Below are 27,243 nucleotides of genomic sequence, written 5' to 3' on the forward strand. Positions count from 1 at the left end.
GCTCTTAAATAAATCAGTGCAGCCAGAAAGGTAGACTCGGGCTTTTGCCATTAGGACAGTGCAAAGAACGAAGGAACACAGAGATGTCCTTTGGAGGAATCTACAAACTAGGCAGCCACCACCATCATGGTCTGGTAAAGGCTGGATTTGGGAGTTCTGTAGGAACGTCCAAGAAGTCAAGGCAGTAGGCATTGGACAGTTGACGGGAGGATGTGAATGAGAAAGAGTCAAGGGGGACTCCCAGGGAACTGGGTAGATGGTAAGTCCATTCATCAAGCAGTGACATTGAAAAAGTTATGTCAGCTGAAGTAAAGGAGACATGAATGAGGTAAAGGTTATATCCCCTGAGGTGAGCAGGAGGAAAGCCTGATGGGAACTTGCAGGTCATATAAAATGATTACCAGGCAGCAGGAGCTTAGCTTGAGTTGGGGAGCCTAATTAGAATAGGTGTATTCTCCCACAGCACTTAGGCCACAGCATGGGAGGAAAGACATTGATATTGCTTTGAGGTTTTGCAAAGTATGTGAAGTGAAACAGCTAGGAGAGCAAAGGAATTAAGGGCATTAGCAAGAAAATGGTCGAAGTGATGGATCATAATACGAAAAGGAAGGAAATAAAGACTGGGGGATCTGCATGAGCAAGAGACTGGGAGTTCCGTGTGCTTGGAGAACAGGTACAGTCCGGCTGTGGGGACGGACATTATGGACAGAAGGATAAATCATGTAGCAGAGGGGAGTGTTTGTTTAAGATTTGAAGGGGGAATAGAAGCCCTCAGAGGGAACATCTGTACATTTTTTTTATCTGAATTTTTGTCTCTCTACCCTCTCTCCTGTGCCTGTGGATGAGCTGTCTGGAGAGCTCAGCAGTCGTCCACTAGGCCCTGTTTGTAATCACCAACTCAAAGAAGCGACACCAGCAGTTTTCACCTCTCTCCTGGATCATTTCTCCCTCATCACTGGATCTCTCCCTCCAGCGTGCAAAGATGCTGCTTTTTCTCCCATCTTGAAATAAAATTTTCTCAGTCTCTCCTCCATTGTCTCTTGAACCCTCTCACCCATCAGGCTTCTGTCTACATTCCTCTGAACTGCTCTGATCAGGGTCGCCAATCACCTTGATTCTGCCATACCCAGTGGTCGTTTTTCCATCTGTCCCGTCTTCCTCCCTGACCTACAGTCGTGGTGATTAACAACCTCCTGGGCACGCGCTTTCCAGACTTTCCGGATTCTTCCATGCTCTTGTTTTCCTTTAGCCTCACGGCTTCCTCCTCATCTGTTTGACCTCTAAACGTTGTAGTGTCAGTGGATTCAGTTCTTGGACCATTTCTGTTTTCTTGCTCACTTCCCTCTCTTGGTGGTCTCAGCCAGTTTCAGGACTTGAAATACCATCCAGACATCAATGGTTCCCAAATGTGTGCTTTCACCTACACCCTCCTCAGGAGGCCAGACTCATATATTCACTTTGACTCTAGATGAAGACTCACCCTGTCTCATCATTTAAATATTTCATGTTTATTAGTTCTCTGATAGTTTCATCAGTGTATCAAATGAATAGAGAGACTTAAAATAACACAGTGTATCTGTGGGTAAGGTTAGCATTTATATATAAATTTGTTTTAATTTTGTGGGATTTTGTCTTTGTCAGCGTTGGTTTGTTTGACTAAGGCGGTGGTTCTCAAGGGGGGGGACAGTTACTTTCCCCAAGGGAAATTTGGCAATGTCTGGAGACATTTTTGGTTGCCACTGCTGTGGAGGGGGTGCTACTGGCATCTATGGGGTGATAGCCAGGGACGCTGCTAACCCTTTGCAGTGTACAGGACAGCTCCAAATGTCAGTGCCAAAGCTGGGAAACTTTGAAATAAGGATTTGTGAATTTGAATCATCTTAACTCTCAGTAGAAAAGACATTGAACATTGATGCAAAGAGCAAAGGAGTTTGAATCTCTCTCTTCAAACACATTATTTATGAATAATTGCCAAAAGGTGGTAGCTATCCCCGACAAATGCACATTGTGAATGGTCCTCTTGTAAGCCTGAGATTCCTTTAAGCATGCCTGTTGGATTTTGAGTACCTGCAGTTAAATAGTGTTGCTCTTGGCAGGACTTGGTGAGCAAATGAGGTATGAGCTCTCTGATCTCTGCAGTCTGCTCAGTCAGCCATGACCTTCCCAGTGTCTCTTCTTTCTACACCCTGTCTGCAGCGAGCCATGGCCCAGGCAGTTCCCAGTGGGGTGGCCAGAGACTACCACAGGGGGGAATGCAGGGCCCCAGGGCGGAGGTTCACATGGGGTTCAGGATAAATTGGAATGATTTCTGTTTTGCAATGAATATCATCCAAACTGTCTTTGTACTTTAACTCCAAAAAATCTTTAAATCTAAAGCTTTTGGATGAATTGCTGAGCATTGAAGTAGAACTTTTCTTAGAGAAATTGTGGTTACTTCAAATACTATTTAGATGCTGGCAGGGCTACATTTTGCATATGTTTATGCGTATGTGTTCATGCATACACAGTTGTGTGTACATGTATACCTACAAACAATGAAAATTGCCACACACTCTTAGTTACTTTGCTTCTTAGGAGTTAGACAGTATAACGACAGGGCCATAATTAAATATACATTGGAAAAAGAAGCAATTTTGTTTACTGTGAAAAGCAGAATTGTCCCTAGTAGAACTTATATATCTCCCTAATGTTTCTTCCCTTAGTTCTACTTGATGATTGTAAGATGTCCATTCTTGCATTTTGTAAGTTATAAAAACAAAAACAAAGCCTCTATTGAAGGGTAATACATTGTGGTGAAGATTGTGATTTAACAGATGATCTAATTCTTTAATTTTAATAAGCGTGCAGCTATTCACGCCTTAAAGTTAAATGCTAATAATTTATGGTGTATGTTTTATAAATTTTGTTAGTTCTTTTTTTCCTTAATTTTTTGTTTTAGAAGATATCTGACTATGGGAATATTATCTTGGTATATTTTATGATTTTATACTAGAAAATTTAGCAAGGAATATGGATATATATGCACACACACACTTATGTGAGGATTAGATGTAAGAACAAACCCAGGAAATTAGGAATTTGGCTCTCGTTGTTTATCTGAGCTGCCTCCTGTGTGTTGGTGCTGGAATGATCTCACGGCAGGCCATAATCATCTGTTCTCACAGGAAGTGAGGCCCAGTGTAAAGGGGAGGAACCACAAGACAAGATGATCTTCTGGTTCAGGATTTCATAAGGAAAAACAAAGGTATATTTGCCTGGTATGTGAAAAAAATCATTAAAAGTAATTGTATTTGAGCCAGAGAAAAAGTACAAGCAAAACAGTGAGACAAATTTCAGGTTTAGATGTTTATATACACACATATATACATATGTGTGTGTGTGTGTGTGTGTATGTGTGTGTATATATATGTCTATGAGTGTGTGTATATATATATATACACACACACACATATACACATTGAACAGGCTTACTCCATTGAAAAAACATAAAAATCAAATTTTTCTGAATGTCTTGTATGAAAAGAAATATGTGTGGGGTGGCACAATTATTTGCATTGCATCCAGATATGCAGAGCAAATCATTTCTTTTAATATCTTTACTTCTCTAAATCTGTCTTCATCTCCCTGGCAATTCCCTCCCACCAGTAAGTTGGGGCCTTTAGGAACCCAAAAGTGGTGTCTAATCCTGTTTACTTAGTGTGATGCAGTAATTTTATTTATTTATTTATTTATTTATTTGAGAGAGAGAGCACATGGGCATGTGCATGTAAGAGTTGGGGGAGGGGTGCCTGGGTGGCTCAGTTGTTAACCATCTGCCTTCAGCTCACGTCATGATCCCAGGGTCTTGGGATCAAGCCCCACATCGGGCTCCCTGCTCAGTGGGAAAGCCTGCTTCTCTCTCTCCCACTCCCCCTGCTTATGTTTCCTCTCTCACTGTCTCTTTCTGTCAAATAAATAAATAAAATCTTAAAAAAAAAAAAAGAGTTGGGGGAGGGACAGAGGGAGAGAGAGAAGGAAAGAAGCAGACTCCACACTGAGTGCAGAGCCCCACTCGGGGCTCGATTTCAGGACCCCAAGATCATGACCGGAACTGAAACCAAGAGTTGGATGCTTAACTGACTGAGCCACCCACATGCCCCTGATGCAGTGATTTTGATAGAACTTTAGGTAATGCCCAGCCTCTTTAATTAGAAGGCTCAGTTTTTGGCCTTAGACAGTAACAAAGTGGAAGAGCAGAACAGTATCAATGTGGGGACTGTCGAAGGGGATGAAAGGTTGCAGGGGTTAGTATCTCCTGGTTTCCATCAGAAACAAATACAGGCCCCTCAGGAGGAAACAATCATTCTCAGACGTGTCCTCTGGTTTCCAGCAGATTAAGATGACTAAATATGAACTCTTAGTGTCATCAAATGCACAAGCAAACAAACTACCATCAGGCAAAGTCAGCAGAAAAAAATAAGAAATAAGCCCCCAAGAACTTTAAATATTGGAATTATCAAATTCAGAATATAAAATTAGTAAGATATCTCTAAGTAAATAAAATGATAAATTATAAAAAATAAATAAGCAGCAACAGAATATAAAATGCCCAGGAAGATTTGAAAAAGAACCAAAGAGAATTTTAGATATTTAAAAAAATTATAAAAATAAAGAATTAAATGGCTGACTTAAAAATATTAGAGTGCTGAAGGAAAATTAGATGGATCTAAGGAGGTTACCCAGAATATTGCAGAGAAAGGCAAAGAAATGAAAATTATTAAAAAAAAAAAAAGAGAGAAGGAAGGAAAGAGAGAGAAAGAAAGGAAGAAAGAAATTAAGACATTGGAAGGTGAAATGAGAAGTTCTAACATTCCTTTCCAGAAGGAAATAGTAAGAGAAAACAAAACAAAATAGAGTGAAGAAGAGCCAATATTGGAGGGAACGGTTACTGGGAGATTTCCAGATGTGCTGTAAGAGACACAGATACAGAAGCACCGGTGTACCATGCAGAAAACCGTGTCTGGACAGGTGGAATTGAAACTCCAGGATACCAAAGACAAAAAGAGAATCTTTAAACTAATGGGAGGAAGAAAGATGACCTACCAAGGAATAACAGAATGGCCTCACACTTATCAGTGCAAAAAATAGAAACCAGAAGACAGTGGAATAACACCTTCAGCATGCTAAGAGAAAACAGTTTGCACCCTGCAGTTGTGTAATTAGCAAAATTATCTTTCAAAAATGAGTCAATTTCTCTACATTAAAGGAACTTCTAATGAATACATTTTCAGAAGAAAAGAAATTAGGCCAGAAGACTCAAGAAGGAATGATGAAAAGGGAAAATGGTAAATACAGGTATATGCAGGGTCACCTGGGTGGCTCAGTCAGTTAAGTGTCTGCCTTCAGCTCAGGGCGTGATCCCAGGGTCCTGGGATTGAGCACCACATCAGGTTCCCTGCTCAGCAGGAAGCCTACCTCTCCCTCTCCCACTCCCCCTGCTTGTGTTCCCTCTCTCACTGTGTCTTTCTCTGTCAAATAAATAAATCTTTTTAAAAAAAATACAGGTATATGCACAGAATTTCTAGTCCAAAACCATAAATACATGTGTATTATCTGAAGAAGAGATCCAGGGAGTGATTCAGATTAATTTAGGCAAACTTGCAGAGTTAAAATAGAGAGGAAACTTATTTTATCACTTTAAATTAATCTTTTACAACTGGAGACTATTTGTTGTGCTCATGAAAGATATATCATTACCTAAAGATGATGCTAAAATAGTGTAACAATGCTTGATTTATGTTTTATCGTATTTTCTCAAATATTCTAGTCCTTATCGTACATTGAGTGGCCCACAAAAGATATGCCTACTTCCTAATTCTAGGAATTTGTGAATGTGACCTTATTTGGAAAAAGGGTCTTTACAACTGTAATTAAGTTAAGAATCTTGAGATGAAGGGATTACCAGAGTAGACCTTAAATTTACTGATAAATGTCCTTATAAGAAACAGAAGAGGTGAAGACACAGACACACAGAGAAGATGGTGTAAAGATGGAGGCAGAGATTGGCATGATGCAGTCATAAGAATCAAGAATGCCTGGAACCATCAGATGCAGAAAGAGTTGAAGGAAGGTCTCTCCTCTAGACCTCCCAGAAGGAACATGGCCCTGTTGAATTTCAGACTTGTGGTTTCCAGAACTGTGAGAGAGTAAATTTCAGTTGTTTTAAGCCCCCTAGTTTGTAGTAATTTGTTATGGCAGCCACAGGAAATTCATATAGTCCTTAACGGTTAAATTTATATTTTTCCCAAAACAAAAACAAAAAAATAAAAGCCAAGCTAAATTGAATTAAAAAATGTAATTAAGTATCTGCTGTAATGCAGTGTTGAAGCCGGTTTCTCTAGGCATGTCATTTTCTTCCCTTGTTTCTCTTTGAGGTGGCATCTAGTTATATGGGATGCAGATGTGGCATATTTGACTTGGTGTTGTCAAGAGGGCAACTGGCATCCTCAGACCCGTGGTACACTCTGCTCACTGCTAATCTCAGCTGCAGTGTTGCTGGTATAAGCTAGTCTCTTGCCTAGTGGCCAAGGAGGTGGTCCTAGTTCCAGGCTTGGCTCTTTTTGGTATCTGCTGCTGATCAAATTCAGGGGCTTCTCTTTCCGGTAGGCTCCTAGGGTGATTAGCCTCACTCCACCCCTCCTTGGCATTATGGACTATAGACCCACTGCCTCATCCTACATACATGTAGTCCATGGCCTACATGGTCTTATTGCCAAGACTCAACTACAGGGCATCCTCCCTTACCACCTCAAGCACATTCAGGGTTGCAGGGCAGGCCTGTTGGCTCTCACAGCACCACTCATGCCCAGTAAGAGAGCTCATGTCCCGCTCAGTGTATCATGATGCCGCTGCTCCAGGTCAGATCCCAAGTGGCATCCTAAAGAGATTTCTCCAGACTCTCCAGGATGAACTAGGGTGAAGGCTCCTCCTCTCAATGATTTCTTCAATATACTTTACTTGTTATCCCAAGGAGCTCTGTTGGAACATCAAAGACTCACCTCTCCCACCTCTGCTCATGTCCTTCTCCACTGCCCTGGGTGGCCTGGGAGGGAACCCCTCCTGCCACTTCTTCTTGTCCTTTCCACAAGAACCACAGGCCACATGCCTGCCCATCAGAACCTGGGAGAAACTTTGGATTGTGACCACTCTTGGCTTTTGATAAGCTAAAATTATTTAGAAAATTACTTTTCCATGAGACCTTGTTTTCAAACTTAACTATCTTGGTACAGAAAACTATTTTGAATGATAGGGATGAATATTAACTTTCTTTTTGACTATTTGAAGTAGATCTCCTAATCTTTTCCCAGACTTGGGCTAACTGTGGAGAAGGTAACGTAAAGACAAATGTGAAAGAAAAAGGCCTTACTATTTTAAAAGATTGATTCCAGTAAAAATATTCAAGACAATAAACATTTGTAACTAGTAGAAGTACTTTAGGGCCTTTGAACCGTAGTATCTTATTAGGTCCTTAGTATGGCTTATTATCCCATTTTATAGTAAGGCAGCTGAAAAGTTAAAATGGTTATTTAAGATAATGGCACTTATAAAAGGAAGAGAATTATTAATGATTCACGTAGTGTATAACCCTACTTCCAGTGTTTTACCTCCAAGGCCATGCCCTTTGCCTCGGCTTGGATATTAAAGCTGAAGCCTGTTTGCAGGTCCTGAGATGGTACGCCAGTGATGTTCTTAGCCCAGAACCCTCAGTACCCACCCAGACCTGTGCTCTGGAGCTTTCCTCTCATTTGAATACCTCTTGGAGACTCAGCTTTGAGTTCAAATAAATAATACAGATATTTTATCCAGCATCTCTTAGTGTTTTTAATGTGGCAGTTTTTCTTGTATGCTGTATTGTCAAAATGGAAATTCTGTTCCTTTCATTCTGTCAATGCTAGCAAAACTCGTGATCTCAGTCTTAGAACTAAGATTTGAACTAAAATTCATCTTAATTTCTCTTTTTCTTATGGATATACATTAATGTTGCCACTCTTTTTTCTATGTTAATGAGTTTATATTGAAAAAGTAACCTGTAATGGTTTAAGAAATGTTTATTAGTGCTTTCAGTGTGTGAGCCTGTACATTTGACTTTGGCTTTTTATTTAGATCTGTTCTCAACCTCAGATTTTCAAAAATCAGAGAATTAAGAGACCTAGTCATAAAAGAACTAAGAAACCTGAACTTTTCATTGAGTCTTAATTATAGATACCATTAACATTGCAATGTAATAATTATAATAATGGCTAACATTTATTGAGAACTTGCTAATCATATTATCTAGATTTTCTCACTTAAACATCAAATCGACATGGTAAGTACCTGTTATTATCCTTGTTTTACAAACCAGGACGTGATGATAATACTTCCTTACATTCAGTAATTATTTATGTCCTACAGCGTTGTTTCATCTACATTAACATATGCTGTGATTTGACATGGCAAGTATTACTATACTGGTAGTTTACAGAAGAGACTGTAACTTCAGAGCTTTTAACTGATTGGTGCAAAATACTATAGCCAGTAGCTAACAGAGCTGGCCTTTGGTCATTGGGCTAACTTTTCATTTCTTGGTCTTCTTCCTAGCTAAAGTCTTCTAGTTTAAGGCTTTTAGAAATCAAGTATTCATTTAAAATAATTTCAAGTGGTCCATTTATCGATGTGTTAATAATGCACAACACCTTTAATCTGAGGAAGGATAACTCCTTCGTTGCACTGTTGCTTAGTGAAAACAGCACAGATAGGAAAGCAAGCAAGACAGTCTTGGATCAGGCTCGCCTACTTGTCCAGACTGTCGGGCAGTTTTGCTGAGCCTCTCTGCCTCTCTCTCTCTCCACCTGCACACTTGGGATGGTTGGGCAAAGTTACCTCTAGGTCTCACTGTAATATATAATGATTTTATATCGTTCTCTCCTAAAAACTTCAGTCTTATGTGATGAGGCATAAAAATGAAGAGAGTAAATTTTTAAAAATAATAATTTTAAGCCTCTCCAAAAATTAGTGAAGCAAATGGTAGCAATAATGTTTGAAATTAATCTGAAAATGGAATTTGGCAAACAATTCCATTTACGATAACATCAAAGAGAATAAAGAACTTAGGAACAAATTTAACAAAACAAAAACAAAACTTTTTTTCGGGGAACTTCAAAACATTGCTGAAAGAAATTTCAAAAGACCTAAGTAAGTGGAAAGACATCCTGTGTTCAAAAATTGGAAGATAGGATATGGTTAATATTGTCCTACAGATTCCACACAATCCCTATCAAAATCTCACTTGGCTTTTTTTGCATAAATTAACCAGCTCAACCTAAAAATCATACAGAAATTTGAGGGACTGAGATAGCTAAAACAATCTTTAAAAAGAGCAAAGTCAGAAAACTCACACTTCCTGATTTTAAAAAAAGCTAAAGTAATCAAACCATAAAGCTAAAGTAATCAAGAATGTGTGATGCTCTCGTGAGGATAAATGTATAGATCAATGGAGTAGCACTTAACACAATGCTAAAAGTGATAGCCGTTGTCAGAGGTGTTGAGGTCATGATATTGCAGGCTTGTGATAAGGATTTAAAGACAAAGGCCTGCTCAGAAGCCCCTGCACTGCTTTTGCTTGTGCTCAAAGCACCATCCCTGTCTCACAGCTTCATTAAACCCTTCATGACCTCAATGCAGGCTGCTTCTCTGGTGGCTGTTTCCTGACCGCATCCAGCCACTGAGTTACCAGACTTGACTGTTTCTGTTCTTGCAAATCTGTCATCTCACTTCTGGCTGCTCTGATTTATTTGTCTATTTTACCCTCTCTGTGCTACTTGAAAGTAGGGGCTGCTGCCTCACTCCCAAGTTTTCTAGCTCAGCGCTCTGTGCATGGCAGGTGCTCAGTTAATACTGTTTGAAAGACTAAACAGTAAGGGTAGGGCCTAGATAGATTGTTTGAACATGGTCACATGCTTCCATAGGAGCCCTAAACATTTGCTTACCAATAAAGAGAATAACCGAACTATTTTATGTTGGGAACTTCATCTAATTATATGGCATGGCTAATTTATCTAGTATATTTGGAATGATAGTATAGTCCTCTTATTAAAATAGAAAGGTAGACATCAAGAAATCTACATTTAATTATAAATTTAAATTTGTTACAAGTCAGCAGAGAATAAAAGATTGCTAATGGGTGGCAGATTGAGAAGGATTGCTCTTATTAAATATTTCTTCATTTCAAAAGGTTCTTTTTTGAAGGAACACTGTGTTTTATAAACTGCCATGGAGGAAGCATGGCATACTCTATAGCTGCTAAGAGAAACTAAAGCTTTTAGATTTCCATGGAAATCCCATTGTCATTTTTAATGATGGCATTGGTATAGATGTGCATACCAAATTTTGTAGTAAGTGATCTAGTATCTGTTTGCACTTGCCCTGGGCTGTGTTCTTGCCAAAATTTAGTAAACCTCTTTAGAAAAATTCCCCTTATCCCTGTGCCAATTTCTCTAAAAGCCAAAAGCTTTCATCATAACTCACCTCCCTGCTTAATCTGCAAAAGAACAAAGCTAAAGTTATTGAAATGTGATAAATTATGATAGTAATCTATCTAAACTGTATGCAGCCATTATTGACTTTATGTATGTTATTACCTTGAGAATTTGGCATTACCTGGTGGTGTTTGTGATAACCTTACCTAGAAACAGAGGCATGGGTAAAATCATCTCAGAAGTGTCTTTGAATTTTGTCCTTCTCTGTAATCTTTTTCCAAGGTAGAGGCTTTCATTAAAGACCAAAGAACAAAAGACAATTTCACTTCTTTCTTCAATATACGGTCCCTTTCATCAATTGTTTCAAAATATTTATGCAAAATTCAGGAGACCATTTCTGTACATAGCACTAAAGTGAATTTGGAAAGTGGCATTTCAGTAACTATAGTACAGAGAAACTTTTGACTTGAAACTGTGTCATAATTTATAATTGGATAGCTTTGCAGATTTCTAAAGAAGAATGATCACCACTTATTGGCAACCCAAATGCATTTCTTGTTTGTTTCCTTTAACTAGTTATACCCGGTGAGCTAAGTTACTCTCCTCTCTCTTTCCCCATGAGCCCCAAAATAGCTTTATTAATAGGAACATATGCTGTTTATGTTCTTTAAAAAAATCAGGGTGGTCTTAGATGTCTGTCTTCCATTCTGGCATTTCCCTTTATACAACCCTTTTGAATTTTCTGTTTAAAAACTGGCATTCCAATAGCTTTTCTTTGGCCTAATGCCTGGGTCACATATAGCAGCAGCAAATTAGGAATGTTAAGACGTCCCCCAAAGAAAAATGTTTGTTATGAAAGTAGAGCTGATGTGACACTTAGAATTAGAGCTTCTTAACTTATCTAAATGACAGTTAATGATCGTTTTCTTTTATTCTTATTTTAAAGGAGGGGGATAAGAATGAAAGAAATGCCCAGAGGCTGAGAGTGGGTTTGGTTCACCAAACTGTTAAATGTCAAATGTACTATACTGATAATACACCTTTTTATCTCTTTTTAGGAGCTAATTTTGTTACTCGAAAAATTAGCCGGTCAGTGGCTAAGATTTACCTTGGACAACTGGAATGTTTCAGTTTGGGAAATCTGGATGCCAAACGAGATTGGGGCCATGCCAAGGACTATGTAGAGGTAGGAACTGACTCATTATGTTCTTAAAAATACCTGCATCAGTTGGTGTTTTCAATGCCGGCCTCTAGTGGAAAAGCATGACCTGCAAGAGGTGGTAGCATATAAAATTTTGCTAACGCAGAGATGTTTAGACTCTTACTACTTTCAGTTTAAGGCTCCACTTTTCAACTTTACTTCTAGATTACACTGAGTATTCCTTGATGGTGGAAACCTCTCACAATTGTTCTTTTCGTTATTTAAAATGTAGGTGTCGGTCATTCATTTGGACGATGGGCGAAAAAATGTTTTAGTGTTCTTTTCTTCCTAAAGCTTCTTTCTGCTTCTTGCTTTTTGCACCTTCTCCCTCCTGCCTGCCTAATATGTATATAACTAACTGTGAAAGAATTTTTAGGTATAAATGTGCAGTTCTCAGAGCTTCAAGAAATATTACTGAATTTCAATTTGTATAATCCAAGACTTTCAGATTTACATTATGCTACTAAGGTACTCTAAGAGTAATATTCTTATGGAGCTTTTGGTTTCTGGTTATTACCCTACACCTTTCTCAAAGTATGACTTTGCATACCAATGAATTTTGTTCATTAAATAGAGAATTGCTAATAATGATACTATTGCATAATACTGGATATAGTTAAAGGGAAATTCAAATTTTCAGTCTTGGGACTTACATACACATTAAATTTTGGTTTGGGTTAGATATGTTACATGTATAAGTAGTGTGATTTTTCTTTAAGCAAATGGTTATATTTCACCTTTCCCTGATCTGTATGCTTTTAAATATCTGTGGTGGTTTCTGTGGCCAGACATGAAGGAGCATGTTGGTAACATTGTCTTTTTCCCTGGAGTCCGCTTGTCCTTGTTTAGGTGCTTACAGATTTCCTGTGTTCAGGAAACTATTTCTGTCCTTAATGATTCCTCTCTGGGAAACCGGATCTGGCTTCCTTGTTCATTGATGCGATTCAAAAAGAAACTTGAACATTTACGAAAGAAAGCAAACAAGTAGTTCACTTGCTACCATAGAGGTTAAGTCTCGGCAGTGTTATTTTTTTTATTTATAACAATTAAAAATGTATACTTGAACACCTAATACTGATTTATATTATGGACAAAAAATAGCTCTAATTTTAAATTTTGAACAGTGTAACATTTAGATCATTTCAGTATGTTCTTCTAAGCTGTCATTACAAAGAGGCATTATTTTATGACAGTAGACATTAGATACATTTTAAGAACATTACATTAAAAAATATGTAAGGCCACACTTACAGAAATTCTAAGAAGTAGGTGAAAAGAGATGTCATCAATAGATGCTGAAATGCTGTTTTGTCTAACCTATATGACCCAACCTACTTAAAAATATGAGGCAAGTTTTATAAAAATGGTTATTTTTTTCAAAAATATCATTCTAGCTATCTATCTGCATATACTTAGAGCAATAGAGAGCTATATAGGTATCCTTCTTTTCCAAACTCTTGCTCTCCAGATTCAGAACAAAATAGATCAAATTCCATTCTATTTAATTTTATTTTTTTGCACCAGGATAAAAAATTTAGTTTTTATTAGAACTCAGAAATAGGGGTGCCTGGGTGGCTAAGTCAGTTGAGCATCCGACTCTTGGTTTCTGCTCAGGTCATTGTCTCAGGGTCATGAGATGGATCCCTGAATCAGGCTTCACGCTAAGTGGTGGGGAGTCTCAGAAATAGATTTTGATAGTGAAACAGCATACCAAATGTTAATAATGCTTATTACTGGTTATGCTTATTTTCCTCTTTTATATTTCTTTATTTTCCATATATTTGAAATGAATGTAAACTTTTTCAATCAGAAAAAAAATTAATGACATTTTAAAAATAGGCCAGAAAAAACCTCACTACACTATTAAATAAATACATAAGTAATGAGTAAGTCTTTTGTGAGCTCAGTGGAGCTGAAAGAAGGACTGTGCTATCATCTCACTCCCAAAATGCCAAGGCTAGCACTGGTCCTAGGTGTAGCTCAAACTTGGAAACAAAGGGGCCACATTTGTTTACATTTAAAATAAATGCATTTTGTATACGTTTTGGCTCAAAGACTTCAAAAAGGTCTCCCCAAATGCTGTTTTGAAGATTCCTTGACGGGATGGTTGTCAGTACCGTGAGCCCAAGAAGCCAAAACATCCATGCAAAAGTAAAATGTTCTGGCCTTTCAGTAAGAATGTAAAATTTTCAGATTTTATGGAGAAACAGACATTCAAAATTAAGTCATTCTCATCGGCATTCAAGACTTGATTTGTTCCACAATACAAGTAGGTTTTGCTATGAAGGATTTCCCTGGGGTTCAGACTGTAACACATGTTGATGATGTAAGAAGAAGCATTGTCTAGTTCTCATTTATGGGTCCTGAAAGAAGTCTAAATTTCTTGATTTCTAAAAAAAGTTTCATTACTAAGTAATAATTCGTAGTTTGTTATTTCCATTTTAAGAACTATCACCATCCCTTGCATTTCTAAATGTATTAAAATGTGGTTACTTCACAGACTTCTGACTAAAAGTAGACGTTGCCAAATTAAAGTCAACAAGGAATAAGAATGAAAAAAGAGAAGATGTTTGTTTAAGTTATATCTGCATCCTGGCACAATAATCAGCTTTAGAATAAAGAAGCCTTGGCAAGTACAGATCAAACAAGTCATAATAGCATCTTATTTACACACGTTTTAATTATATAATCTTTCTCATTTATACACAAACATATTGTACTGGCAAATCTTTAGATTACATGACTTATACTTTTTTACTTATGATGAACTTCCACAATGAAGAGTAGAGAGCATTTGACAAACAGAGCGTAGGGATCCTAGCTGTGTCAGCTTAGGGTGTTATATCTCAGTTTACCCATCTGTGAAAAGGGCATAATAACAACCCTGTAAAAAATTATCATTAATGTGCTGTACGTTCATGATTAGAATCTAACTGTCTTGTAAACAGTTTTGCAACAATTTATACAAAGCCATTTCCTGTTGCTGATTCAGGTTCATTAACATCCATTTATAGTCTTGTTTCCTAGATCAAAATGATTCAAAACTTAATATGAGTGGGTAAACAGTATTTCAACTTGAAATGAAGAATATAAAAACTGTATTAAATTACATTGTACTTCAGGATAAACAAGTTATAGGCAGTTATATCTTTTCCAATATTTTATTATAAACTTATAAGATTGTTGAATGAATTTTACCATGAACAGTTATATACCCCCCACCCAGATTCTGTAATTAACATCTAACAATATTGTTGCAATTTGAGAAAAATATTACTGTTTTAAATACTACTGTAGTGCTGATGGGTCAGAGCTCTAAATAGTTTACACAACACAGGTTATCAAGAATTTACACTTCTTATGGGATGTAGTCAGTTGACAATTCAAACTTTTAAAATATTTGTATCTTCTTACATAATTATACGACCATCTCACTCTGTTTTCATGCCTGCGGCCCTCCACATACATTGAAGCAACTCCTTATATTCATGAGAACACACTGGCGGCTGTATACCACATCCAGGCAAATTCAGGTAGTCAACATTGTACCAGTAGTGCCTGAAAACTGTGAAGGAGAGGACCTCTAACTTCTCTAGGGGGCATTGGTCTTTTCACATATCTTCTATTCAGTACCTACCATGGTCATGGTTCTAGTTGCTACACATTACAGTCTATTAAACTTTGTCTAAAGCCCAATAAGCCTGCACAATGCTAAATTGCACAAAGGTAAGCAGATTTCTTTATTGTAGTACTGACTTCTCCAAACTTAGGATATATGAATGCACTGTGGCCTGCTAAGATTAATAAAGGCTTCTCAAACTTATTTAACTTTGCCACCCTTTTAATAAAAAATATATATTAACATCTAGCAGTGCAGAGCTGGAAAATGGCACCATAGGTTTAAAATTCATGGTAACGGTTTGGTTAACAAGGTCCCAGTGTGATCCCACCTTGATAAAACTAGCTAGAACATAACTATAGCGGGAAAATATTGAGAGGTGAGCTAATTGACAAGGGCTGGACTGAGAGTATCTTTAAGTTTTTACCACTCATAAGAGGGTCCTTGCTCTTGGGATACATGGGTAATCAAGAGACCTAAGGCTGAGCTTTTTCCAAGACTCAGCAAAAAGCCATTTTAAAAATATCATGAGGTTTTACTGCCAACAATTGAGCATACAGGTGCTCCTGAAGAGTCCTCCTGGCCCAAAGGCAAACCAGGCCATGTTCAAATTATTAGGGGAGGATTTTTGAGATTCATCTGAATTTTAATATAGTGGTCTCTCACACATACCTCTTTCTTTTCTCCCTCCCTCCCCCCCCCCCCGCCTTCCTTCTTTCTTCTTTCTTTCCTTTCTTCCCCCTCCTCCTCCTCCTTTTTTGGCAGGGTTCATAGATTAATTTTTAAAAAGCTAGTTTTAGGGGAAAAAATAATAAAAACTGCCAAATGTTGGGGACTCATTATGTGCCAGAAACTTTACTGAGGACTTTATATATCCGTTATCTTATATGATACATACAACAGTCCTTTAGTATGAAGGAACTGAGGGTTGGAGAGTTCAGGGGATGATTTGCCCAAAGCCGTGGCCAGCAGAGGTGAATGAAGCCTGAGCTCTAACCCAGGCCTGATACCTCAGCCATTGTCAAACCACTAATTCACATTGATGTGAGGGGAACAGCGACATAAGCAGTGGGGTCTGGCTAACTTTCCATTTCCCAGAGAGACAAGACATTGAGCTTCTCTCCCTTTTCCCTTTATGCCATTTATAGTCCAAGGGAAGAGAAGTATCTGGAGAAGAGCGTGTGGCTGAGGCAGCGATCAGGTCTTGCTGAACCCATTATATTGACTATATTAGGCAAAGACTCAGAGAGGATACGTTTGGGGAAAATGAGTAGTTAGGTGTCCTTCCCTAGCTGTCCATTGTTGTCTACATGCCTTAACTTTCCGTACAGCTTTCAGTTCTCCATTCATAACAGAGACCTGGGGAAAGCCAGGGAGCCTCGGGGAAGGGGGAGGGGGAGTAGACTGTTGACAGAGCTGGGGAGAATTAACAGTGTTTTCCCTTCCCTTCTTCCTCATCTGGCAGGCTGCTGCTAGCATTTTGCATCCTGTGTTAATTCACACAAATCTGGAAGAAAAGGATGACATTTAAGCTTTCTGAGATTTTATTTAAGGGAAAGCTTACTTGTCGCACCGTCAATGAACTGTTTGTTTCAGTTTTTTTGTTGTTCAGGAGAATAGCTTGATTTCTTGTTGTGTTTGAATTCTCTCAAGTGTTCATGGAGCCAGAATCTGTTCTTTAGGTACGGCCTCACTTAGCAGAAATGCAGAGGGTCATAGTTGCCTTATTTCCACTGGCCAGGTCTTGAGTCATTAGGGATGACATCACAGGAGTTGCCAAGCCCCCAGATCCCAGAAACACTAGGCTCTGTTTAAATTGTTGTCTCAGTGAATGAAGACTACACCAGTGGAATTTCTAGGATGGATTATTCATCAAGTTTTCATCCACAGATATTAAGAAACAAGGAGGTGGATGCATTTTTAGATCATATTTTCAGTTGTATTTTAAAAATTTAAAATTGAGCATCTGACATTAAGTTAGAAAAGTAGTTCTTGGCAAATGTGTATAAGTGCATTTATGTGGAGAGAAAGAATGAAAATGAATATGGAGTGGAGTTGCAAATTCAGTAGATATAGTGCCTGTGGAAACGGATTATGAAACTTTGTGTAAATGCCATTGAAGTTCTGATGGGTAGCAATTAACCACATTAAGGTAGAAGCTTGTACTCCACCCTTTACTCACTCCCACTGATGCTAAGTGTCGTCATACTGCTGTGGATCATGAAATGACTGCTTGTACCTGAGAAAGTCATGGTTCTAGTTCTGAGAATAGTCTAGGAAAACAGTATAAAAAACCTCCTGTTACTCTTACGTTATCACACTCATTTACTTACGTCTGAACTGTACCGTGAGGTTCGGGAGCTTTCTCCTTCCACCCCCAGCGGGGCCTGCCCAGTGCCTGTGTGCTGTTCCTCATCCTGGCTGAGCGGCCCTTCCTCCGCTTGCCTCTGTCCTTCTTGCTTCTCTCTGTCGGCTCTCCTTTCCCTGGTGCCGCCCACTTCACATCTGCCTCTGCCTGCAAATGAAAACTGGCTATTTAACTTTAATAACAAGACTGTTCATGTGATATAGACGTAATTGCCTCTTGTAAAATATGACATCACCTAAATTTAGTGATGATTTTACCTCAAGAAGGTATATATCTTTAATATTAAATGCTTCATTTTTACATTAGTGCTCTCTGGAAAGGGCAGAAAGTATTTGCAAGTATTTCCTACTTTCGTGTGTCCCATGCCCAGAAAAGCCCATAAATTACTATCTCTCTCATACACACACACCCCCCTACACACACACAGAGTCAAAACCCTCATTTTTACATTCATTCTAAAGTACTGTTTGGTTTTATCTTATTTACCTGATTTCACAGGAAATCATTTACTGAAATTACATGTTTTGTCCTCACAGGGCCTGGACCTGTGGCCCTTTTCTGTGACTTTCTCAGACCACTTAAGGGCCTCTTGCTGCTATCAGGAGCCCAGGCTCCAGGTTCCCAGGCTTACCCTTAGGGTACCCTTTAATACAAGCATGCTAATTTTGCCTTTATATCCAAAGCCACAAAGCAAAAAACCTCTTCCAAATAGAATGTTCTGTAAGGCAAAGACATGCATTTTATTTTCTGCTTCTGTGTATCGTGCTAGAAAATATATTCTCTGCTTATTTAATGCCATAGAATCATAGCAGTAAGTCTCAAAGATTCTCCTTACCGTTTCTTTCTAGGTAAGGAAAAAATTTTGATGCCCTCTGTGAATATTGCATCATTTGAATTTGTAAAAATCAGTTATTTCTTTTTCTACCTTTTGAGTTTAGTAAAGCTGGGATAGCTGATGGCTTGTGGTGCAATTAGATCCGAACTCAGGGGCAATCTGTGTGATGGATACCTCGATCTGTCCCACAGCTTGTTCGCCCAGGGCAGCGATTGTGAGAGCAAGAGGCAGACAGCTATTTGGACTCTTTCTGGGCATAGATGTTGTGCAGGAATGAAATGTCTGCTGCTTTGACTTGCCAGTTAAATAGCTTTAAAACAGGGGATTGATTTTGCTTTGTGTTCTTTACTCTGTGCCTTATTGTGGTTCAAGAATATTCAGAAGCCACCATCCTCTTGGGGTCAGATTTCCAAAGGGTTTTCCCATGTAGCTTTTACAGTTGTTCCAGAAACCGGAGGTATCATACATGTAAGCTAAGTATGGCCCAAATGGACAAATTTGGGGTACCAGTGAGATCCCTTTACATTTTAGGAAAGATAGACTGGAGCTTCCACCAAGCCTAGTTAATTTACAAGTATAGTTTTATAAAAACAGTATTACTTAAAGGCACAATTGAGAAACCCTTGCAAAACTGTCTTCACGTTGTTGATTTGAGTCTCCCATGGAAATTATTAGTCCAGCTCCTAAAGAAAGAGATGAAATTACTCCTTCGCATAGCTTCCCCAGCTTTCTCTCAAGGTCACGTAAAATATTTGAGATCACATCTGCTATTTTTTCCTCATGTTATGAAGAGAGTGACTGGATCTAACTCATTACTGTTTATTACTTCCTAAAGGATCCAAGTAGACTGAGATCTCTGAGAATCAAGCCGTTCCTCCACAAACACAGGATATGATGTGGCTAGTTGTATAGTATCAGTCTCTGTCAGGGAAGCTCCTTGAAGGCAGGAACTGGATATTATTCTTCATTATTGTAATGGTGCCTCCCAACATGCTTGGTACGGAACGGCACATGCCCAATAAATACTCTCTAGTTGACCATTTCTTTATATAATTTATAAAAATGAATATATACGAAATGTGTTTTATTCCTCTCATTATTAAAAGATTATTTTCTAAACTTAGCAGAAGATAGTCCCTACTGAATATGATCTTACCACATTTAGGTTTTAATTGTGATGAATTTGCTTGATTCCAGGAAGTAATGTTTTCAAGCAGTTTTTTCTCTTGTTGCATGCAGACCGTAAAGGAACACTGAATCGTGCCCATATGTTCTCATGCTGTGGTAGGTTTCTCAATTATCTGCAGATTCTACTATCATTAGACTCTATTCCTATTTGTAAAAGAAGGATATATGAGCAGATGGAAAAAGTAGAATGAAAGAATGATATACTGGTCCTGATTTACCAAACAGAATTATAATAATCACAAAAGTAGCATTAGCTTACAAGATCAAGTGCCCCTCAGCATGACTGGTGACGCTGACATCTGCTCATTCAGAAACCTCTTTACTTGTGTGGTCCTCACTATATTTCTCAGTTTTCAAGGCTCTCATTTGATAGAGGATTCTTCTAGATAAAGCAGGATTTCCATCACAGATTCTGTTGTTTTGGAAAACTTTCACTGTTCCATTCTTTCCCCCTTCCTGTCCCACCTCCCAGTCCACTGTATCCCCCCACCCCAAAACACACACGCGCACACACACACACACGGAGCAGGTCACTTTCTAATAATAGGACTTTGTTTTTGTTTTTTTTTTTAAAGATTTTATTTATTTATTTGACAGAGATAGAGACAGCCAGCGAAAGAGGGAACACAAGCAGGGGGAGTGGGAGAGGAAGAAGTAGGCTCATAGCAGAGGAGCCTGATGTGGGGCTCGATCCCAGAACGCTGGGATCACGCCCTGAGCCGAAGGCAGACGCTTAACCGCTGTGCCACCCAGGCGCCCCAGGACTTTGTTTTTAAACACGTGTAAAAGTTAAAGATTCTTATAAGGAGTTCTATGACAGCAGCTGTAGAAAACCCACATAAACTGTGCAGCTAGCAGAAAAGAGAACTATTCCACAGTATCTTTTTGGGTTCTCTTGAGTGTGTAATTTCATTTCCTCCCCTGGCCACACAGATCCCTGTTCCCAGGTCCATCCTCCAGCTTCTGACTCATGAAGTGGAGTGGTGTGCTTCCGCCCCAGGGGCAATGTGTGTGGGTTGCCTGGGTGGAGCCTGGAGGAGGCAGGTTGCATTCCAGGAAGGTGACCGAGGCCCTTGCGTCTTGGCCATTCTGTCACCATGTCCACACAATACAAATACTCATCCTGGGTGTGGCACTGTCTTCTCTCTCCTTGCAAAGATCAGAATCCCAGAGGTTTCATGGTTTCATATGTTTTTTCTTATAGAATCTCCTTTAGGTCAAGAATTACTTGCTGATTTTCATTGGATCTTAAATTTCAGGTTTGGAAACAAAATACAAAGAGCTTTCACCAGGCTTTTTTTTGGGTTTTTTTTTGTTTGTTTGTTTGTTTGTTTTTTAAACCCCCTGAAGGTTATCCTCTTGTATTTATTTGTGTAGTGCTTTATCATTTACATCTTTGGATTTGATTCTCCCAACAAATCTCAGTCAGTGATGAGGAGAGCAGGAATTATTATTTGCATTTTCCATATGAAAAAGCTGGCTTTGAAAAGAGATGCCCTGGCCTTGTATTGAACACTGGGTTCCAGCCTGGCCCCACTGGCTCTTCAGTGAAGCCCCTTAGGGTAAAACAGCACAAAGTTTCTGGGTTGATTCTTGGTAGATTGACTCATTCTTGTGAGATTTTAAGGCCATTTTTTTTCACTAACTTCAAAAGTTGACCATCTAACAAGTATTACCTCACTAGCAATTACAAATGAACTAGCATTTTTACTACTGGCCTTCTACCCATTCTGTGAAACAAAGAGCACAAATAAGCGAAATTGAGTTAGAAAGAAGCTCTAAAACATATGAAGAGCCAAAAGTTAAAGGGCCAGGTCACATATTCTAAATGGGAGACTTCCTCTGCAGTAAGTATTAACTTAATAGTTGTACAGTCATATAATTTGAAGAAGATATCAGCTCTGCACAGGAAATACAGGATTAACAGAAATCACTTCATTTGATCCTTATCTTCAAAAAAAACTGAAGAAGTTTGGAAAAATGGCATAGGTGGTTTAAATTCCATTGCCTTTTGTCAGTGGCAGCTGAAAGCTTCATTGTAGTTAACTATCTGCTAGAGCCTTTGGGAAACCAAAGCCATCATTGACTGGCTGGGCCAAATGAGTCATCTATTAAAATTATCCCTAATGAATTACCGGTTTGCTTGTGTAATTGCGCGTGATATAGGGCTCCGGGATGTTAGAAGTCTAGTGAGACTCAAAGGAATTGTGTTGGCTTAATTAAGCATGTCAGTAGGATCTCGCCTAACTCACAGTGCACTGATATTCCCTCCCTTCCCCTCCCTCTCCTTCCCTCACCCCTTCCCTCTGTGCCCGTCCCTCCTTTTCTCCTCCTTCCCGTTCTTTCCTCTGCATCCTCCCACCCCTGCCTCCGTCTCACACATGCTCTCTCTCTGTTTCTCTTTGTGGGTGGGGGGAGACGGTATCAAAACTCTTCAGAGCATCTTTGAGAGGGCTCCTAGGGTTTTGGGTATTAACCACTGGGCTTTGCTCAATGAAAGCTTTCTTAAAGCATGATAAACTATGGCTGGTGTGCCCTCTTTTACTTGCTATGCACTGAGTGCCGTGTGAACAACATTATATTGTGAATAGGTGGCTAGTGGTCTTCCTCTCTTTTTCCTGCAGCTGTGTTTTCTGTGTAGAATAGAGTAGCAAAAACATCATGATTATAAAAGACGAAATTATATGAAAACCATGATTATCACATGAGTTTGTATGATATCACGTGAGTTTTGTGATATCATGCTGATATCTTACTGATATCACACCAGCAAGAATTTTAAGATCTTCAGGTGTAGCTTACCTTCCATCTTTGTAGCATGTTTGAGGTGGTTAGCCAGTCTGCTCATTTCTTCTCAAAATTCTGCTCTACTTTGGGGGTCACTCTGAGCTGCCTCCTTTTATTTACTCTCTTCCCCAGCCACTTAACCACAAGGATTGACCATTTTCCCTGTAGTCCTGTCACCCTTTATTCAGAGCCCTCTGAGTCCCTGCTGCCAGAGCCCTTGTGTCAAGTTGGCTGGGCAGCCTTCTCACACACAAAACTCTCCATGTCTGATCACCTGCTGACCTTCTTTTATAGCCTTCAGTGCACTTCAGAGCACCTGAAACATAGGATGTGCTCAGTGTGTTTTTATGGAATGAATGAATACCTGAGAAGAAATAGACCTAAAACCAGATTAGCTTCATTGATTGATTTAATTTAAAAACTGAAGCAACTTCATACATCTTCTGATCCTGTGCCCTCGTCTAGCAGCAATGACCAATGAAAGGGCTACAGGATGCATTTTGTCATAGCTGTGGAGACTTATCATCTGGGTGGTTCATGCATCAGTTAGAGATTACACTCAGTTACAAGTGACAGCTTACTAGGGGTTACTTTACTCACCATGAAAAGTCCAGAGGCAGGTGTAAGCCGCTGCACAATTCATAGATGCCAGGGCCAAATCTCTGATCATTCCTTTTCTCATGACTTCAGGGTGGCAGCAGGCCCAGCTGTCTTGTGCAAATCCCCTAAGGCCTGTGTCAAGGAAGAGAAGGCTGCAAATCTCTGGGTGCCCAGCTGTAGCATTCTGTTAGCCAGAGCCGTGGCCCTTGGCCACCCTGCTTGGTAAGGGAGATCATGATGCCATGCTTTTCATCTCTCAGTCTCTCTTCTGGTCAAAGAAGACAAGAGACTGGGTGCTACAGGAGAACCTACCTGTGTCCAAGTGTGTATTTGCAAATGATATGCTTCTGCACTGGCCATGGTGAGTGAGGGACAGAAGGGGACCTGAAGCACCAGGCCCTTCTCCCCGCCTCACCCCAGAAGCCTGTGTTGACTGCCGGACCACAGTTGAACTTCACGTGATTGTGAACAACCACATTAAATTGGATGTTCAAGAAGCCAGAGTGTAGACTGTAGTTACTTTAGACTCTGTATTTAAAGGTTTAATTTTTTAAATAGTTTTTGTGATAATTCATAGGTGCTCAGTCTAACACAAATCATATGCTATTGGCTTCCAAAAGTTTGCAGCAGTGCCTGCTTAAGGATTGCTGGTAGCTTTTCTCCCCATCAAGAAAACCATTCAGATCTATGGTATAGATCTCTTGTGTTTTCCTTGCTCCCCCTCCACCCCCAACATCCATTTACTGGTACGGATGGGAACATAATGCAAAACTGTGCTTGTCTTATTTACATAAATCTCCCTGTTAGCTTTCCGTTTTACCATATCTGCATTTTTGAGTTTGACCTATTAGTGCTTTTTTGGTTTTATAAAGAAAAAAAAAAAGTGCTTCCCTCAGCAGAACCATCTGGCTTCGTTTCCTGTTCCTCAGAAACTCTATGTGTATTCTAACAAGGCCAGCCCTGTGGTTTTCCGAGTGGTGCTGTTACACTGGTGGTCTTAGAATTCAACAGGAATGATGGAAAAGTTACACTATAGGCTTCTTTCAAGTCTAAAGTTTCCAAGGTGGAAAAAAAATGCATATTATTGTCATTTTGACATAGCATTATTTTTTTTCTGTGACTAAAATGTAGTCTTTTAAAAAGAATTATCCCATTGTATCCTTTGAGGAAGAAAATGCTTCTAAAATGTCTTTTAGATAATGGCCTACCAAATTTGCATGCCAGCAAGCTGAGGTGACTGAAAATATAATTGAGACATGCTTACATTATGCAAGCTTTCTTAAAGAGTCAGTTAACAGTAACTAGTTTTTTTTTCTTAAATTGAGATAGAATTGACATGTAACATTACCACTGACCCTGAAACAACATACGTTGGAACTGTGTGGATCCACTTTTACAGATTTTTTTAAAAAATAAATACAGTACAGCACTCTAAATGTATTTTCCTTATGATTTTTTAAATAACATTTTCTTTTCTCTCGCTTACTTGATTGTTAAGAATACAATATATAATACATAGACAAAATATGCGTTAATAGACTGTGTATGTTATCAGTAAGGCTTCTAGTTGTATGTTATCAGTAAGGCTTCTAGCTGTCAGTACTTAAGTTCTGGGGGAGTCAAAAGTTATACATGAATCTTTGTACGGGGGTGTCAGTACCCCTAACCCCCCCGCCATTGTTCAAGTGTCAACTGTATATTAGTGTCAGGTATACAGCATAATTTTTCAATATTTATATATATTGCAAATTGATCATGGCAGTGAGTCTAGTTTAGTTAACATCCATTACCATATATAGTTACAAAATTTTTTTTCTTTTGGTGGAACTTTTAAGATGTACTCTCTTAGCGACTTTGAAATATTCAATATAGTGTTAAAACGATAATCACCATACCATACATTACATCCCATGACTTACTTGTAAGTAAGTTATAATGGAACCTTTTGACCACCTTCACCCATTTTACTGGCTGCCAACCCCTGCCTCTGGCAAACACCAATCTGTTCTCTATATCTATGAGATCAGTTTTTTTGTTTTTGTTTTTTTGTTTAGATTCCACATGTAAGTGAGATCATACAGTATTTGTCTTTCTCTTTCTGACTTATTTCACTAGCATAGCGCCCTCAAGGTCTATTCATGTCGTCACAAATGGCAAGATTTCCTTCTTTTTTTATAGCTAAATAATATTTGTGTGTGTGTTTTCATATAATAGGCTAGGATCAAATAATTAAAGGATCCAATTAACAATAACAGCAAGCCAATTTTGTGACTGAAGGATTCTCTCTACTCTCTATTTTGTGTGAACGAAAGGAAGGTAAATCTGCTGTTGACAGGTGATTTGTAATGCTGCTTTGGCCTTTTAGTGCACTCAGAGGTCATCTGGGAATTGGATATATTCCCACAGAGGTATGTGCATAAGCAGGTGAAACTCTGTATTTTTATGTTGTAACATTCCACAGATTTTGAAAAATTTCTCACCATATATGCCCTTATTTCCTCTTTTCTGAAATGCTTCTTAATATAACATGGAATCAAAAGGTTTTTATTTGTATATGTGACTGCCTGCCTACTTTCCTTCCTTCTTTCCTTCCTTCCTCCCTTCCTTCCTTCCTTCCTTCCCTCAAATCCATCAGTGTTACCTGGAACTCAGAAGTATAAGCTATGGAGAGAGGAAGACCCTCATGGTATTTTTTTTTTCCTCTCTCTTTCTCTCTTTTTTAAAAATAAGTATCATGTTCATCAAGCAGTAGGCATTACATTTAGGGACAAATTTTACTACATAAGAAAATAAAAATTAAAGTGCTTGACCTAACACCTACACATAGGAAAGACTAAAAAAAAAAAAGCCCTTTCCAAAATTGCTTAATGAGGTCACTTCTTTTTGGTGATTAGGGATGATAAATGCTGAAAGTATAGGACTATGTAATCTCTGATTCTTTCATGAAGTTTAAAAACTGTGAGCTCAGACTTACTATTTTTTATGGTGGGAGACATTGAAAGATACACTGCACTAGAGGATTCAGTTATTTGTGGTGTTTTTCTGCCTATGTTAGTCTTTGTCCCTCCAAGACCTTGCTTATCCTGAATGCTGCTTGAAGGTGTACAAAGTTGAAGGGAATGCTCATTTTTAATTTTAAGAGGAAGAGCAAAGTTAAAAATTGAGGCTAATAAAAGTTAATGAGGAACACTTAAATCCTTTAATGGTTCAATTTATGTTGCAAGTCAGAATGGTTAATGCTATTATTGTATACATGTGGCAACATCCTTTCTCTGCTATAATTCTTTTCCCTTGAAAATGAGCCAATGCTGTGACATGGAAGACCTATCATACTCTCGTGATTTCTGTTCATTCTTTTGACAAATTCCATACTTTTTTTTAATGGAAGAAAGAACAGGGACAAGGAAATTAAAATATGAAAGTCTGCTTTGGGTTTTTTTTCTCTTTTTTTGCCATTTTGCCCTTATTTCACAGATTACTGAATAAAACATAGTTATCAGCGGAGTGACCATTTCTAACGGTCTCTTTGTGCTTAAAAATTTATTTTGGGATGGGAAACATTCCCCAAACCCAGAGGGTACACTTAATATGCCAGTTTTCATTTGAGAAGAATTACTTTTCAGTTGTAGGTGTTTTGGGATGTAGCCTGACTCAACATCCAGTATTAATGGTCCAAAGATAGAACAGCTGAACTTTCTGACTGGCCTTCTTTGGGAGACATTAGCATGTCCCTGGAGACAGTTTCCCTAGCTCTGGTTACTCGAATCAGTATGTAGAGAAAGCTTATTACTTTTAGAAACATTACTCTTGGATGGCCCTGTCTATTACTCAGATCAAATATATGGTATGTATTGATGTTTTCTTTACGTTAGAAATGAGCTAGATCCTCACTGTATCCTTCCCTGCAGAGTCCAGACTATGGGAACCTATCCCACATCAGACCACCTTGAAAGAGGTATTTCAGTTACTAGAATGAATAAATAAGCCAGACCATCTTCATGCAGAAATCATTACAACAGTCACAAATGTTATAGGACAATTCTAAGTAATGGTTAATGCAGTGAACTTTTTGTGATAAAGTTAAATGCATTTTCTCACAAGTTATCAGTGATTTTTCTTAAAGGCACAAAACCAACTTTTCAGTAGCAA

At 38.7% G+C, this 27,243-nt stretch overlaps 1 protein-coding gene across 2 annotated transcripts in view; it reads left to right on the forward strand.

Annotated features, from left to right (window-relative positions):
* The window catches only part of GMDS (GDP-mannose 4,6-dehydratase), a 605,111-nt gene that overhangs the window by 294,135 nt on the left and 283,733 nt on the right, over nt 1-27,243 (forward strand). For both annotated transcript variants that reach the window (XM_002922834.4, XM_034660419.1), the window contains exon 7: nt 11,555-11,682. In XM_002922834.4, the coding sequence (XP_002922880.1) occupies nt 11,555-11,682 (128 nt within the window). The remainder of the gene's footprint in view (nt 1-11,554; nt 11,683-27,243) is intronic.

The sequence above is a fragment of the Ailuropoda melanoleuca genome, chromosome 5 (assembly GCF_002007445.2).
Source record: "Ailuropoda melanoleuca isolate Jingjing chromosome 5, ASM200744v2, whole genome shotgun sequence".
Lineage (NCBI taxonomy): Eukaryota > Metazoa > Chordata > Mammalia > Carnivora > Ursidae > Ailuropoda > Ailuropoda melanoleuca.